General features: G+C 37.6%; 1 protein-coding gene across 6 annotated transcripts in view; it reads right to left on the bottom strand.

Annotated features, from left to right (window-relative positions):
* The window catches only part of gria1a (glutamate receptor, ionotropic, AMPA 1a), an 88,963-nt gene that overhangs the window by 17,082 nt on the left and 52,962 nt on the right, over window positions 1-18,919 (bottom strand). For all 6 annotated transcript variants that reach the window (XR_013210374.1, XR_013210375.1, XM_077248009.1 and 3 more), the window contains exons 9-11: window positions 18,613-18,723; window positions 14,830-15,036; window positions 13,951-14,384 (exon numbers count right to left, since the gene is read on the bottom strand). Coding sequence is in view for 4 of the 6 variants with exons in the window: in XM_077248009.1 (XP_077104124.1) it covers window positions 13,951-14,384; window positions 14,830-15,036; window positions 18,613-18,723 (752 nt within the window). In the remaining 2 variants the exon portion in view is untranslated. The remainder of the gene's footprint in view (window positions 1-13,950; window positions 14,385-14,829; window positions 15,037-18,612; window positions 18,724-18,919) is intronic.

The raw sequence follows: 18,919 nt of genomic DNA, 5'->3' as shown, positions 1-18,919 counted from the left end.
CTGGGCCGAAACCGAAAAATCTGGATACACTTGGCCGAAAACCAAAACCGAAAATGACAAAAAAAAAAAAGTTTAATTTAATTTGTTTTTATATAATTGTATTATTATTAGACTTTTAAACTAAATGCAATAATTTGACTGTATCTCAATAAAAAAACAACAACTATTATTATCAGAGCATGTAAGCAGATAGCAGGGAGTGGATCAGTGAACGAGAGGGTAGCATCATTTTACCAGGGTTGTTCAGCAAGGCTATACACACCATGTTACAGCACAGGGCTATTGCAAACAGAAACAAGACTACTACAGAGAAATTTCATGTCCGCACGTTATTTGAGCAGACTTTGCTTTTCCGTTGAGCGTAATTGGTACATGAGTGGATTATTTGGCCCGTGAGCGACAGAGCAGAGCGCACTACGCTCAAGCCAAATTAATACTTCTGCGTCAAACTCACGCCATAGCTACGTCGTAGGCTGTGTGTAGCGTGCATACCCTTCGGCGTACCCTGACCTCTACAAAAATGCAACAACACGTCAATTCTACGCGGACGCAAGCGCTGTGATTGGTCTGCTAGAACCCCTCCCTCGGATTCACGTGCTCCCTCTGCATGTGTGATTGAGCGTCAACGCGGACAACGTCGCAGCAGTATAAATCAGCCTTGAACGGAGCAGAACATTGAGCAGAGAGCGAGCAGCCGCGCGCACACACACACGGAGCGGAGAGCGCGGCGCACACAGGGAGCGGAAAGCGGAAAAAAAGCGGAAAAAAAGAGCCATCGTGAAGTTACAAAACATGCAGATCGCTGAACACAGAGGTGCGGGCGGCATATTCTCGCCGTATATTTTCGGCTTCTTTTCTATTTCGGCCAAAAATCGAAAATGGCATTTTCGACCGATAATTTTTGGCAGACGAAATTTCTGTGAATCCCCTAAGTGCAACAGTTGAGTTACGAAAGTAAAAACTTGATTTTGAAAAACAACTTATAAACCTTTAAAGGCAGAATTACCTGTGAGCTAATAGGTTGTTAATCGATGGAATTTGCTTCTGCTGAGGCAGTCATCAGTCTGCATTATTTTATCTTATATTTTTACAATATAATTAATTTGTGATTAACAGTGAAATATTAATGGTGCTGTACAGGACATTACACCAATCAGAGAGTCAAAAAAAAGCAACATGCTCCAAAATAGCTCTTTAGCTCCGCCCACTCCGATGAAGCACTGCGAATGTCATAATCAAGTCGAACTCCCATATGCCTTAAAAAATGCTGAATTGTTTGTATATATCCATACTTTGCAATAAACATAAAATATATTGTTTTTATACATTTAAAACTACTGATTTATGTGTATTAGATTCCTCCATCATTTTAAATTCGATTATGCTGTTCGCAATGCTTCATGGGATTGTAGTTATTTTCCTCACTAACACCGTTAAGTTCACAGTCTTGTAACTTTGTCGTTTTGTCCGATTTCCAAATATTTTTTGCTTCAAATCAAATTTTTGTTGTGATTCACTTCGCAGCTGATTGACTTGGTTCATGGCTTATGACTCTTTTAACAAAGACTATTTTAAAATCCCAATGGGAAAATGAAGAAAAAAAAAACAACCTTGCGGAACCAGGGCCGGTAAAAATGGGGGCAAGCTCTGTTGCAGTTATTGAGATTGATTTAAAAATCCGAGATTCTTACTCATGTCTATATTTCATTTCCGTGTTCTCTCATTGCGTGAAATGTGTTTACAAATCCAGTTGTGTACAGAAAGCTATGTAAGCACCTACTGTAGGATGGGAAATTTATTTGCTGAATGGTTTAGTACACAGCAGTATTATAATGTAATGATGGTGGTAAATCAATTCCAGGCTACACCGTAAAAATGATTCACGGCAGGACTTGCCGAAGTGTGTTGAGTTAGTGGTAAACTGGTCTCATGAAGATGCTGATGTGTCTGCTGTTTATTCAGCTTCATAGTTCATATTAGCTAATTACCCTTAAATACACTATACATATTTTGATAAATACACAGCATGCCATATTTACAACAAATGTGATAATCAAATGTGAAGGCATACTGAAGTAAATGTATTTGCAGAAATAAAATGGATGACTCATTACTAATTTATGTCTTTGATTAGTAATGTCAGCATTGCAGTCACCATACTGTGATTATAACAGCTTGATTATTGAAACATTGCAGAATGCCGGACACAGTAAATGTGAACCATCTTAACACTTACTTTGCATGGAAAAAATTGAAACTAAATATATATATATATATATATATATGATGAAAAAATATAAATTAAAAGAAATATTTCCTTGGCAGCTAAGTGAAAAAAGTTTAAGTACTAAAATTACTAAAACTGAAATAAAAATAAGGCTGAAAAGAAAAGAAAATATATATAAAAAAACTAAAAATAAATAATAGGCACAATCAAATTACTTAAACTAAAATTAAAAAGAAAAAAAGCTACTTCAAAATAATAATAATAATAATAATAAATAATAATAAAAATAACACTAAAAATAACACTGGTAACTATATACTATTGTATGTTATATATTGTTTAAATGATAGTTAGTTAATGCTTATTTAAATAGTTAGAAATAAAATATATTTTCAAGTATTCATATTTAAATGCATTTCAAAATATTTAGAATATTTTTTTCCCCTTCTTGATTTACACAAGCACGTTTATACTGAGATTTTGGCAATAACCGTAATATTTATTTTTAAAGAGCTTTGTTTTGGAAGGAAACTAAAAAGTGGCCTTTTCCAATCGGCTGTATCAGAATTTAACTGAATGAACGAAAACACAATTAATAAGTGCTAATCCTTATAGCTAGCTAGTTAGTGCCCATTTCATGTATGTGCACTTTAAGCAAATCATTTAATCACCTAATATTCACGAGCCAAGCTAATAACATGTATGGTTCCCTCCCAGTTTTCAGATAATTCCTACACCCATGAAAAACATCAGTAGGCTGTGAAAAAAGCCCAAGTCAAACTCTACAAATATACCACAGGCAAAATGTGCGCAGGAGGCTCGGGCACCAGAAATGTGAAGCTGGCAGAGGGAAATGCAGCTCAGTGCTCTGATGTTGTTTGACAGCTTTTGCTGGGCGCCGTTTGAGCGGTGTGAAGCTGACACACTGATCTCATTCCTGGTCACATGTCAGAATATCCCCGTGCTTAAATCCTAGCTGCCGCTCCCACTTCCTCACGAGGTCAGTATTTACGCTCTGCATGTATGGGATGAGATGATTATGCAAATGCCGTTTACTGCAAACTAATGATAGAAATTGCAATTAAATGAGAGAAAAACTGTGAGTGATTTCCCTAATGTCTTCATAATGTGCTCATTGCAGAGCACATGTATGTGACTCGGTATGTAGAGATATGAAAATGCTGTGCATTTTATTAGTGCACTTTTAATTTCATATCTCACAGATCATTATAAAACAAGCTTGGCTCAGAGTTTCTTATTTAGACGGATGTGTAAGTGTCTTATGAAATCCATTGCTGAGATAGAACTGCCCTCCTGTGTTATATAAATGATAGCCATAATCTTCTGCACTGCCCTGTTGAAGATAACTTACTACTGAAAGTGGCCCAGATATTTGTGGCTATTGACTCTCCCTGCAACAGCATACACACACACACACACACACACACACACACACACACACACACACACACACACACACACACACACACACACACACACACACACACACACACACACACACACACACACACACACACACACACACACACACACACACACACACACCTAGAACCAGCATTAGATACAATATGCACCTAAAAACACAAATCACCCCCTGATAAATCATGAAAACCAATGAAAGCCAGACATTCTTATGCAAATTATGACTTTACAGACACTAATACACACAGCTTTCTATAGTGGGGACGTTTCATTGACATGCCAGCTAATTGCATTTTCTATACCGAAACCTCCATCACATAAACCTTTTTGCATAAACCTCTCACTGTTTCCCTGTTCTTCCATTATTGTGGGGACATTTGGTCCCTATAATGTAGGCTAAACCTGCCTCTCCCCCACACACACAAGCGAATGGTGGTACTCAGTCAGCAGTGCTCTCACACTGTGAGCTGTGCCACTCCAGAGGAAACACCCATGTCTTTCAGCGTTGCCATGGCAGCACTCTCTTCTCTCCAAACAGGCGGCTGATATGCGTTTTGTCACTGAGCAGCTTTCTGTCCACACTGAACTGACTGAAACCCGTCTACAGCCAGCATACTTCTCTGTAGCTCGGAGAAGCCCACTGTTTGTCCGCTGCATGTTTTCTCTTTTCATCTGTCTGACATTGAATTGAATTTCTGTTATTCTAAACTCTGAAACTCTGTCTCTACCGATCTGATTCTGAGTCCCACACAGAAATGCCTTTCTCCTGGGGATGATGTAAAGCAGATGACAAAACTATATATATATAAAATGTCCGGTACACATTGTACGATTTTGGGCTGTCCCAGACGAAAGATGACAAATCATGGCGATTTCTATGGTTGTGGTTGCTAAACGTTGGTCCTACGTCGTACAGTGAGAAAGGTTCAAAGACGGTCGTTGTCATGGTCTTGCGACCAAAGACAGCCTGCGATCATTTTCTGATAGTGTCAGAAATTTAGCATGATCATGTCACAGAGTGTTTGCTGCTACGATCTGCGTACGATCTACTGACCAGCCCCAAAAAAATGCAACATGAAATGACATATTAATCAACGCGCTAAAACGGAAAAATACTTATCTCCACGCTCCATTTGCAAAACTGGCAAGCCAAATTGGCCTCTTATGCCTAGACATGACTGCTTCCATATTCTCTTTCACTTCCTCCTCTTTTTTCAGTGCACATAAAAACATAAAAAAAATTCATCTTGCTCTGTTTACCACTAGCGCATGCTGATGTCGTTTTATTCTTCTATACCAACCTGCGTCGTAGCCTTCGATTCAATAGGTGTCATCATCATACAGTCTAATTACTATACACGTCGTACCCAGATCCAGGTCATATAGTGTGATTTGTAATGATCTTATAGGATTGTCAAAATCACACAGTCTTTAACAGGCATAACGCCATTCAACAGAGGACCAATATTTTGGTAACTCTGAACCAAGTAATTAGGTAAATAAATAAATAAATAAATAGACAGTGTTGGGCCCATTATAAGTCTAAGGTTTATGTTTTAGTGTGTTTATTTGAATTGGTTCTGTACTTTTCCGGTTTCCTGCTGCTTGTATTTTGACCCAGTTTTCTAGTGTGTGCCTGAAAGTTCACCTGGGGTTTATTTAGTTTCCTTGTTAACCCCTGTGTATTTATACCCTGAGTTGTTGTGTGTTTTCTCCCCATGATATTCTCCTGTGTATTCCTGTATTTTTGGATTATTATATTAAAGACTGTTTGTGTTATCTCTGATCATCGTGCAAATTCATTACAACCACAGTTTAGGGTGACAATAAGTAACGTGCATTACATAATCAGATGACCTTTTTGATGTAACGCATTACTTTATAATAAATGTACACTTTGATATTTGGGTTACTAAGTATTTTAAATTAAAGTTCTCTTTCTTCTCCATAACGTAGTCACTTAGACGTGCGCACTCACGCGTATTTTTGAGGCATACTAATAATTATAATACATATTTATAATTATACCTTTAAAGAGAATTATCAAAACACACAGCAAACAACACATGTTAAGTGTGCAATCATAAAGAGATTGAGTAAATGTTGATACAATTTTATTTTGGGTATCCCTTTAAATAATTGTACCAGTTCATTGTAATACTCTCTCATGTTCCAAATCTGTTTTAATGTCTTTCTTCTGTAGAACACAAAGTAGATAGGAAGCAGGAAGACAGTTGTTTCGGTGGAAAAAACAAGCTGATGTGAGGAAGATCATGAGCATGCAAGTAAATATGCAGAACGCCGGACACTGACTCAGGCAGTTACTCTAAATATCTAATAAGCGATGTAACTCCTCAGAGGAAGCGTAGAGAGAACTGCAAAGCATAAGTCTAAGTGGAGTCCTCCAGGGACTGCTTCACTGAAGATAATTAAAAAGAAAACTGTTGCTGCTCCTGTTCTTATTGTATGTTCGTTCTCTCTTCTCGAGGCCTGTTGCACAACGCATTAAGACAAAACATACCTCATAAAACTTTTATCTTCTCCCAAAAAACATGTTTGACAGTATCTTTTCATTTATTATGTAAGGATCTTTGACTGACGCAATAGGATTAACTAAAAGCAGCACAAAGAAAGAAAGAAAGAAACGCATGTTGGCAAAGAATAGTTGCTTAAATGAAACATCAAGGAAACCAAACAAGTGATTAAACTAAAATGACAAGCCGAATTTGAAACATCAATCTGTATTGCCAAACATGGTTAAAGTCAGACTGCAGGCAAAGTGGCCCACATCCAATTTCTTTTTGCTCATAATGTGACTCAGATGTTTATTTTCATATCGCGTGAACAGCACAAACCACATGCAATCTGATCTTTTCAATTCTGATTTGGGCCACTTCCATATACAGTATGTGGCTCTAGATCAGATACAGATCCATTGCTTAGCAATGTGACCTCAGTCTAAACATTCATATGGGAATTCATCACAATAGAGTGTGCAGGTATTAAGTTTTCGCCGCGGGTTCCTTGAAACATTTTCTATGGGTTTGAATATTTTGTTTTATAATTGTTTTTTTTCTCCGATTTAAGTGTAAAGTCATACACTTAAACATAAAGTCTGTGATAAACATAACTTAATTAGATTATAATATATAAGACTATAATTTGCCATTTTGTTCTACAACGTAAATTGCACACACCCATAGGGAAAAATGCAAATTTTGAAGCAGTTATGTTAATTTTTGAAAATGTATGTTTTTAAAAAGTGACTATTAGACAGCTTGGGGTGTGAGTGTGTGCAGTGTAAGCTGCAGAACGAATCGCCAAAGTATCGTCAAGTTATGTTTTTCTCGCTTTATTTCACACACATAAAAAAAAACAACATAAAACTGGCAGCGAATGAGTCTTCTGGGATCTGACGTTATACCTACACCACTCTATTCTGCGCCGAAGGGAGTCACTTTCAATTTTTTTACACACTGTTAGTTCTGTGGTCACTCTGTAAATATGGGTGACAGTTGACAGTCGTAGTAGGCTATTATAAATATTTAAAATTAACCATTTTATTTTTTTCTCCTCCTTTGTCCTCCTTATCGTCAGCGCAGATACGCTAGCTTCCGTGGCACATCACCTTCTAAAAATGCGGCGTTCAAGTTAAAATAAGTTATGTTTTTTTTTAAACGCATCTCTAGACCTTGTTTTTGACCTTTTGAAAAACAGGTTCTGTGGCTGAACTGGCACTTACAAAAATAACAGGTACTAACAGGTACAAATAACTTCTTATACACAAAGAAAATCTCTACAGGGTTAATCACTGTATAGGTGTGATCAGGGCCATTAAAATGCAGTTGTGTGTGTGTTGGTGTAATTCCACTAGATGACTTTTGATATGCAATCGTGGGCAAGCCGCTGGGAGATATGGAAAAGATCCCTGTCCTGTGAGAGCCATCATCAGTGTAAGAGGGTCCATCAAGCACTCAACAACTAGATAGTTTCTGCTCTTAGTACAGATTAACTGAACCCACCCACTGTGCGATTCTGGAACACAGAAACACAACTAGAAATGAAGACTAAAGGAACAGGAGTGAAGAAGGTACAGCAGAGGTCAGAGGAGTAAACCAAGCATGAGACAAGTCATGATGTGCTCTGCGAGTGATGTGCTCTGCATGTCATTCCTTTCTGGGGACTATGGGAGATTCCTGTCAGAGTCTATAAATTCATGAAGTGGCTGGGAAGATTAAGAAATGTACAAAATACAACACAATACAGTGTTAAAAAGGACACATTTGATTGATCAAAAATGACAGTAAAGACTTTATAATCTTGTTACAAAAGATTTCTGTTTCAAATAAATGCTGTTCCTACCTTGCAAAAAATATTTTCTTACTTAGTCTTTTTGTCTTGTTTACAGTCCAAATATCTAAAAATTCTTAAACCAAGAAGCATTTACTAGACAAGTTATGTTATTTTATTTACTAGAAAAGTTATGATGTTACGATGAAGTTATGAAGTTATGATGATGAAAATAAAAAATGAAGCGAGTTTTTGCTTAAAACAAGCAAAGTTATCTGCCAATGGGGTAAGAAAAATAATCTTGTTTGTGAGATTAATAATCTTGAATTAAGATTATGTTTTTTACCCCACTGGTAGATCATTTTGTTTAAGCAAAAACTGACATCATTTTGATTTTTTTTCCAGAAAACAAAACATAAAATCTTATCCCACAAGACAAAAATACTAAGTAAGAAAAGTGCTTTTTTTTTTTTGGTATGATATGAACATCATCATCATCATCATCATCATCATCATCATCATCATCATCATCATCATCATCATCATCGTCATCATCATCATCATCATCATCTTCTTCCGCTTATCCAGGTCGTGGGGGCAGCAATCTTAGCAGAGATGCCCAGACTTCCCTCTCCCCAGACACTTCCTCCAGCTTTTCCGGGGGGACACCGAGGCGTTCCCAGGCCAGCCAGGAGACATAAATGTATGAACATATGCGTCCTCAAAAAAATGTGTCAAGCTTTCTATAAAAAATATTAAGCAGCACAACAGTTTAACACTGATAATAATAAGGGTTTCTTGAGCAACAAACTGGCATATTAGAAAGAGTTCTTATGGATCATGTGACACTGCAGACTGGAGTTATGATGCTGAAAATTCCGTTTGCCATCAAAGGAAAAAAAACATTTTTAATTGTAATTTCATGATATGACCATTTTTCTTAATTCTGATGAAATACACATAGCCTTGCTGAGCATATTATGCTTGAAAACATAAAAATAGTACTATTTATAATTTTATATATAATTTTGAGACGAGAAGAGAAGAGAAGAGAAGGGAAGGGAATTGGGAAGAGAAGAGAAGAGAAGCGAAGAGAAGAGAAGCGAAGAGAAGAGAAGAGAAGAGAAGAGAAGAGAAGAGAAGAGAAGAGAAGAGAAGAGAAGAGAAGAGAAGAGAAGAGAAGAGAAGAGAAGGACAGTGTAAGATTGTGGGCCCACCTGTGTGAGGAGATAAACATTATCTTGAGTGGCTTGCATAAATTAGGCCTGATGGGGAGGTTTGAATGACAGGTCTGACATTTGAACAAGGATATTTTTTTCTCCCAAAGAATAAATAGCACACGATTGGGCTAACTATAGCCTCACTGTTGCCATCAAGCGGCCAGACCACTCACCATTCAACCTATCCGCGCTCATTAGACAGGAGGAGTAAGTGTGTAAATTCCCATGCAGATGATCACAGAGGAAAGAGGCTCTGACTACCCATGATTAAAGAAGCATAAATGAAGTGGTTAATGCTGCTGCTGTACTCGCTATCGTCCACTCTCTCCTCTAGTCACTAATTAAATGTCATCATACAAACAGAACCAGTCATGGATGTCTGCTCATATACAGCAATGTCTGAGGTGACGTGTTCTAGACAGTGAAACATGTTCACCCGCAATGCGGACATGCTATCCACGACCCGTCCTCACTTATTTATAGAACTTCAGTGACACGGAGAGAGAAGGTATAATCACTACAGCATTGTTGGTTCTACTCTGCAGAGTCTGAGTCGCAGTGAAAAAATGACAGGGAGAAATGACACAGTCTAATTAAGATCCTCTGAAGACACTCTGTGCCCCATCACAGGAGACATCCACAGGAAAGTGACGTGCTGCTCTCTCTCACACCGCTGACATTTCAGCATCACGGCTGAGACAGCACGATCAATTCATATAGGAGCTCACAGAGACATATACCGCCTGGAAGTTCTGATATGCTGGATGACGCACTGTAGGATTGTTCAAGATTTATCACTGTGAATCAGTGCAGGTTCAGGTCATTTTCCATACCAACATAGCAAAAAATAAGTACATAAATAAACCATATATAACCATATTGCACTGCATTGTGGGATAAGAGTGTAAACAGTTTAATTGGCCATTATGGAGATTAGTATTCCCTTTGGCTGGAATCTTGGAGCTTTTTCTACTTTCTTACTTTTTTCCCCATCCAGTGTAATAGTGTTACAGACCTGTTATACATAGAAAATAATTTATGTATAATAATAATGTATACACTACCAGCCGGTAAGATTTTTTTTTATAAAATAAACTTAATACTTTAATTAAGCAAGGATGCATTAAGTTGAACAAAACAATCTATAATAATATATTTTAAAGATCCTGAAAAAAAATTATATATATATATACAGATTATCCCTTACAGATTTGAATTCTGATATTCCTGATTTGAATATTTCCAATAATTTTCTATTGTTGACTGATTTTTTTTCATAAGTTTGTCAATAGATGAACTGTTAAATTAGTGATCTTGAGATGATGAGTCCCTGTCATCCAATTTGACTCTCATATGCTGATGTAATATATTGTATATTATAAACTTGACAAGTGATTTTTATAAAATTATTATTATTAATGTTGTAAACAGTGCTGCTTAATATATATATTTTCACTAATAGATCACTAATTTAAAAGTTCATCTATTGACAAACTTATGAAAATATATCAGTCAAGAATAGAAAATTATTGGAAATATTAAAATCAGGAATGTCAGAATTCAAATGTGTAAGGGATAATCTGGGTCTGTTTCTGTTTTGGGTGGGTTTGTCACATGTTTTAGTTCTGTGTTCTAGTTTTCAGTTAGTTTCTATCGTTTTTCATTGTTTGATTAATTTGCACACCTGTTATTCATTTTGTTGATTGGTATGTTCTGTGTACTTCAGCCCTGTGTTTCTTTGATCACTTTTTAAAACTGCTGTTCCATTATTACCCCTTGACAGATTTTGACTAATGTGTGTGTGTGTGTGTGTGTGTGTGTGTCTGTGTGTGTGTGTGTGTGTGTGTGTGTGTGTGTGTGTGGGTGGTGACGTCCAACCAAACTAGCTTGTGTAGGACAGTCAGTTTGAAACATTTGGTGGAAAAAGAGCCATTTGAGATTTCACAAAAGATTCTATGCATCAACACATTCACTCTCGTTTTTGCTCTCTTTCTCTTGTAGACAAATTAACTGAATGCCAAGAATTACATAATAATAATAATAATACTAATAATAATAATATTAATAATATCACCACCAAAAAATGAGCACTCATGGTACTGTACCTAAAGTGCATGCTGCCATACAGGCGCTGCTGAACATAAAAGCCATATTAAAAGATGTGAGAGATGTTAACTTTGAAACTGAACTCATTATTTACTCCTCACATCTCTTTTTTTAATGACTCCCTGCCAACGTACCCATTTGTAATTATGCTTATGGTAGTAATTGTCCTCTCCAAAAAAGGAAAGGGACAATTATTGTTTTGTTGATGAAATGGCATCCACAGGCAAAACCGCAAAAAACAACAGCAACCGACAGTCTACATAGACAAGCGTTTTCTAAGGAAGAATCTGAATTAAAACTGAAGTTCAATAAGTGACTGATGTAAAATGTCCAAACTAGGCATCGATTCCATGTGTCATACAAACAGCTCCTCACATAAAGCGCACAGCAGACTCAATTGATTCCAATACAGTTTGGCGTTAAAATGTTGCTAAGCTAAGATACTGATATGGTAAAATAGTTAGTCCTTCTACTACACTGAACCTTTTCTATTGATAATTTTCAATACTGAATGAAATGTGTTCATTAATAAACACGATTTCTCCCACATTGTCCAACAACTGAGATTTTTAAAATGCACGAAAGGATTATTACATTTTTAGAACAGCCTATAATTCATAGAGAATACATAAATGGATTTAAAATATACCTTGAATGCAATTTAAGTCACTATATGTTGGAACAGAACATAGTCACACATTTATAACTCTCTCTTCAACTTTTAGAGACTCATAGATCAGACAGACGTTTAATGATATTTCAGAACCAGAAATCTAGGAAATCCATCTGGAATGTTATAGCTTTAAGCATCAGCGAAACTTTAATGTGTTGCCCACAGGTGTGAATTCTGTCTGGTGCCTGAACTCAGCCGTTGACATTTCTCTCTCTGGGACATACCGCACTATCCTTCCCTGTGCCCTTAAAACCCACAGCCATTGACCTCATGTTGCCAGCTTCACCCCCAATTAATTAGGTTTTTAATTGGTGACCTTTAAGAGCAACTGTGTAGAGAGAGACACTTCATATCTGGCCCTGTGCACCAGCAGCACAGAGTGGAAGGCTCAAATGTAGCCCTCACAGCACTTTAATCTGCCTTTCAAAGAGCTGCTGTCTTCCTCTCATTAGACACTGTGGAATTAGGCTTGCTGTGTCCGGGCCAAGTGGATGTCCAACTCTATTTGATCTTTAGAAATACTGCCATATACTACAAACCAGCTGTGCAAATGAGAAATTGCTAAACTGCAAGCACATATCAGTAATCTGCCAAGAGCCACACAACAGCAGTACCGCTGAGAAATCACTAGACACCAAACATTTAAAAAATATTCGGCAAGCAATATGATTGCTCTGCTCAGTTGAGTCATTTGAAACTTAAATCGAAACATAAAGCGGGACATGATGAAGAAATCATCATAATGAAATGCAACTAACCATGTAATAGTGTAGCAGAGCAAAATAAACAGCTTATCAACAAATAAAAGGAAATTGCTTTCACTTTCATTTTCTGCTGACATCAAAGGCTGTGTGTGTGCCCAAACAAACTTTATGGTATTTTGCTGCAATTCATCTGCCACTTGGTACTGGTAGAAGCAAAATTAGACAAATGCCAACCTGAAAAAGTTGCATGACATGCCCTCATACTCGTACTCAAACTAAGTGAAGTAAAAAAAAAAAAAAATCAACCCAAATGACACTGAATAGGAGTTAATTTGCAACAAAGATAAACTGAGTGCATGAACCAAACAATTAATAAATATCTAGAATAAAAAATGCTATGTTATTTGAAACCCAAATGCTGTGTTCAGTCTGTTGGGTCATTTTATTGAGTTGTTTTTATTGTTTCATATTGTTTTTACTCAGGTACTGGGTAGTTTTTGTGTAACTCAGCTCCTGTCAATTTTACTGACATGCTCCCTCACACATCCACCCAGAGCTGGGTTAGAGCAACACAATGTTGGGTTGTCTGTGCCAAACCGATTAAAACTGCATACATTTGTCAACAGTGATTTTGTGTTCTGTTCTGAGAGAAAACTTCCAGAGGGGTATCTTACTAAATTAAATTCAATTGTTTTCAATTGTGTAATCAAATGATTACAGTTGAAACGTCTGTAGTCTCATATTATACCTTTTTTCTTTAAAAAATGTACTTTGCAACAAATATCTGTTTGGAACGCTAGCCTTCTACAAACCCAGAATATCTACACTCCAGGGCTGAGAGAGACACAATGTGACATCCTTGTCATATGTAACAAAGTTGCCGAGCACATGCAGTGAATACAGCTCCATTGACTACAATGGTAGCTCTCTATTGATCTAGATTGTCTTTTAATGACCTGGAACAGATACAAGGCCATATCATAGTCACTGCATAGTGATTATAAAATGAATAACCTTCAACATCAGGTTCTTTGACCCAGCACCAAGGGGGGAAAAAACAACCCAGCAAATGAAAAAACCCTCACCATGTTTTCTGTACAATATTTACCCAACACTGGGTTGCCTAATGACCCAACGTTTTTTTTTGTGAGTGATGTGTTTCATTTTATACAGACATTTTTGTTCACCATTGTACGATAAACAATTTCAGTGTTTAGCTGCCAATTTAAAATCGTAAAGCAAAACCAGTTGAGAAGCGTTGAACTAAAACACAAATTGGCATCTCACCTGGGGGAGATATCACAGCCCTGCTGCATGAAAGCTCCCAATGAGAACCAGAGACTGTTGAAGATGCCAAACTCGTTGCTCTGCTCCTGACTCTGCTGGTTCTGGTTCTGTTGGCCCTGACCCGGTTGGGCGGATGACGAGGAGGGCTGGTTAGGGTTCTGTTCAGCTCCGTCGTCATAGTCCTCTGCGTGCCACTCGTAGGGACTGAAGCGGCTGACTAGGAAAAGCACCACGCTCACGCCGATGTAGGCAAACACAATACACATCCAGATCTCATAGGCCAGAGGGTCCAGGAAAGAGAACACACCAGGCTTGGACTTGGTGGGCTTTTTGATCATGATGGAGATGCCGAGGCTCATGAAAGGCTTGGAGAAATCAATGACTTCCTCCCTGACAAGGGTTATGGTCAGTGGGGCCACAGCTACGTCAGCTTTCTGCAGAGGAATATATGATATCATTGCAATAAATACCAAGTATATATTTAAACATGAACCAGTAGAACCAGTAGAAGAAGTAAATCTAGGACAAAGTAAATGAAGAGCGGACCTGCTCTGATTCTATCCTCCATCTACAGTAAATTCCTTTCCAGAAGGAATTTTTTCTCTCATTCCGTGTTATTAAGCTTGAGGTAAAAATATGAAGCATTTTTGTCAATTGCCAAACCTTTTCTCATGAGGTCTGGTTTTCTCAGTACACTAATGTTTAGATTTTCAATAGTGAAAAGCTGATTAAAATAATTGAGATTTTAAAACAGCATTTTCTTTTTATCAGTAGCATAACTGGTAAAAAAAAAGCTATTGTGTTCTTTGGGATTCATCCTTAACACTCTGATATTCGGGTCTGGATTTATGTAGTGAGAAAATAAGAAGTAGCACTTACACCATAGACAAGCTCTCCCACCATTCCATTCCACATCATGGTCTCAGCATCTCTGGCTCCATATTTCCCATCAGCCACTATCTTGAGAATGTAGTGGTATCCCACATGTTTGGCTATCTCTGCTGCCAGTTCCACACAGTAACCTTCATATTTATCATTTCCTGTAAACTGCTCGTGGTTCTTCTTCAGCATGACATATGGCGATTCCTAGACAGGACACACAAGTAGACAGACATATACAGTGAACAACAAATATTTACATTATTTTTGTGTAACTGACCTGATATTTCTTTAAAGGATAACTAAACCCCTGGTCAGAGCCTGACTCCACCCACTAGCAATATTTGAAAAATGCTGGAAAAGTGGGCAGAGCCCAGCGGAGAGGGGCGTGCACTTGAGACGCGTCTCTCTGTAGGCAAGGGTGTGGTTAGCTAGTACCCTCTGACATCGGAGGGTACCCCAACTTCCCCCCCCCCCCCAAAAAAAAAAAAAAATTACTCGAATCAATGAACAGCATTTATGAAGCTCCATTCTTACAGATCATTAACCTAAAAAAGTTGTTTTAGTGTTTAGTTACCCTTTAACCATTCAAGACTAAAAGAATATATGAATAACTATGTATCCTACTTTATTTTCAATGAAAATCGTTTGGTATACAAATGGATGTTTTAATATTTTACATAATATTTTTTACTTTTGTAGTATAATATTAATATCACTACATTTTAATAAAAAAATACATTTGTCTGTAAAAATATTTTACAGTATTTAAGACAGACAAGGCAAATAAGATTAAAAAAACGAGTCTACCAACTGAAGGCACACTGCACCGGATGCGATACAATGAGAACTTCTGATGTTGACAGCTCCATTAATTATTGGCAGCAATTTAGTTATAGTCTAACTACGGTGACCGAGAGAGCTCAACGCGCTGCAACTGAAGAAAACACATCCAAATAGAAAAGACCCACACATTAAAGAAACTATCTTCATCAGTTTCACAACACATGTGTGCTCCAAATACTCACAACACAACCAAATACAGAAACGCGCTGCAAATAGAACAGACCACAGCAGAAATGTTTCCAGGGGACCCCAATAAGTGACGAACCCAGCTGGGATGTGCTCATTGCTCGTGAGCATGTCCTACTCCTTTCGAAGTGCAGAGCCGTTGAATTGGGGACTTTGGAGTGAGCAGAGCACTTGTGTGGCATTATGTAGCCATTTGGAACGCACTTGATGAAGGGAGCAAAGAAATACAATGTAATTTCCTCATTATTTTCACCTGGGATGTTCCCATAACAATGCAGCACAGTGTCCATCAGCTGAATAGCTGTTATTACCAGAAATATCTTATTATTGCTGTTAACCGAACTGTTGCAAATAAGCTCATTGTAAACTCCTCTTTTTTTCATTTGTATTCTGATTAAATTGAACATATAGCATTTTGTATATTGGTATACAAAGTAATATGTCATAAACATATTTTGTTTTGCACACAAAAAAGTTAAAAAAAAATTAAATAAAATAAAATAAGTAGACTTTGAGCTATAAGCATGTCCCACCCAGGTTCGTCACTTATTGGGGTTCTTGGAAACATTTCCATTGTGGTCTGTGCTATTGCAGCGTGTTTCTGTATTTGGTTGTGTTGTGAAGTTTTGCAGCGCATATCTGTATTTGGTTGTGTTGTGAGTATTTGGAGCACACGTGTTGTAAAACTGATGAAGATGTTTTCTTAATTTGCGCACGTTTTTTATTTGCATGTGTTGTTGCAGCACGTTGAGCTCTCTCGGCCACTGTATCTAACTCAATAGACAGTAAGCATTATGGAAACCATTAAGACATTGAAAGTTGGGGTTAGAAATAGTTGACAAAGCAGATCATAAATAGTGGTTTGTTATTTAGAACATGGTGAACTTGACAGGCTTATTTTTAGATGACTTTTCTTGAGCATCAGGGACAGACCTGGCTATCAATTGTGTAGAAAGTGTAGGGTGATTCTATTTGTGGAAGGTCTGTAATATGAGTTAGCAGTTCAATTGTGATGTTTCAGATAGATTGGGCATCCTGAGGAGATTACAACAAATGCCACCAGAGGCCCTGCTGACAGCTCACTCTGTAACAGGACTTTCCTTAGGAGCTCACAATGAACAAATAACATGAGAGCGTAGAGGAGAGAAAGAAAAATAGAGCTTTTCCAGAAAAAAAACTCAAAATGCTAAATGCCTGATAAGTGTGTCATATCTGCAAATGTTTCAGTATAACAAAACATTTGAATCCAGCTGTGCCGCAATGCATCTTAGAAACAGACCTGAACAGTGGCACCATATTACTTGCTAATGTAGACCTCTGAGATGCCCTACAGTACATGCTGTCTTTCAGAGAAACAGATCATTCTTTAGAACACCCGTGGTGATGCCACTATTTCCAGCCTCTTTGATAAACAGTCTCTGTAGGACAAACAGCATAGCTCAGACTATTTCCTGCAATCCATCCTACACCCTTGTGAGCGCTTAGCCCCTAACCCACACGCTGATCCATTACTGTTCCCTCCACCCCATCACCTATTCCCCCCACGTCCTTCCATCAGGAGGCCGGTCCACTCACTCTGCCCTTTCTCTGGCTTGGAAAGAGACGGGTAGTCCACATATGAAAGGTTAATAAATGCCCTCTGAAGCCTAACTTGCGACAGAATCGCTAAAACGCAGGCTAAGCCCAAAGATCGCCTCAAAAAAGACGAGGATAAAGAAAAGGAAAATTAATCTTTTGTCCACTGCTGGCAATTCAATCCACGGTTTCCCTTTAAGTATAAGATGAAAACACTGTGGCTGGAGGAGCAATAATGTCTCATTTACAGACAGAGCACCAAAGCTTTTTTATCTGCACAGAACAGCTTTACCGCCATCATACTGAGGGCTAAAAACATGGAGGTGATGCATCAGCCATTCTAAGAAATAAAAAATAAAAAAATGGAGAAGAACAATCATGAGATGGTGGACTCTGTCTGAGTTCCTGTATTTTTATTTGACCCTGGCCGTAATGTTGGGGAAGATTAGGAAGATTCTAAGGGCCCTGGACCACCCTTGACAGAGAAATTCAATGCACTGATTTCTATATAAGTACATTTTAAAATGCAATGTATTGCTGTGATGGCAAAGCTGAATTTTTAGCAGCCATTACTCCAGTCTTTAGTGTCACACGATCCTTCAGAAATCATATGCTGATATGCTGCTCAAGAAACATATATTTGATTTATGTAATATAAATGTCGTTACTGACACTTTTGATCAGTTTAATGCATCCTTGCTGAATTAATGCACTGGCTTCTATGGGGTGAAGCCCAGGGGCCTACACTGGGTAGGAGCCTACTGGCTGCACGAAAATAATACTTTTTTCATAATTATTTTTATATATGGGAGATTACAGAAGTGACAACTACATTCTGTAACCGAACTCCCATCCGTAAATTTTCAGAAATCACAACCGCATTTTCGGCAAAGCTCTGCTTTGTGAATGGAACCGGACTGTTTTCTAAACAAAAAACAAAAGAACTATGTTTACCAAGAGTGATGTTCACTAAAAATTGGATTTGAAGAAACGTTTCTAAAGTTATGCCAGTTGAATTTATACATACTTGAGCATACTTGGATAAAAGTATTAATTTGTGTAAAAAAAAAAAATCTTACTGACCCCAACTATTTGAACAGTAGTATAACATTTAATGTGTTTTCAAACCAGCACAAATTTAAACCAGTCAATCACAAAAATGATTTGAAGACATACCAGAATAGTGGTAACAATATATGTGCGGTTCTGAAGTCCGTAAGTCTCATTACTGCCTGGTATGTAGGCCGCCGTGCTCACAAATTTCTCATCCTCATTCCAGTAACCCACCTGAGAAAAGATCAAATCAGGGACAGGAACTTGAGCATCATCAGAAACCTTTCTGAGATTTCCCACAGGAGACACTACATCAAATACAGTGCTCATTTAGTTAGGCCAGAGTGGATTGCTGAAACAATAACCATACAGGAGTCTGTGAATGTTTTTTTAAACTATAAGTGAAGAAATCCATCTGAGAAATGGGAAA

The sequence above is a fragment of the Siphateles boraxobius genome, unplaced genomic scaffold, assembly GCF_051911475.1.
Source record: "Siphateles boraxobius isolate OS27281-9 unplaced genomic scaffold, OSU_SipBor_1 3, whole genome shotgun sequence".
NCBI lineage: Eukaryota > Metazoa > Chordata > Actinopteri > Cypriniformes > Leuciscidae > Siphateles > Siphateles boraxobius.
This window is presented reverse-complemented; position numbering and strand designations above follow the sequence as displayed.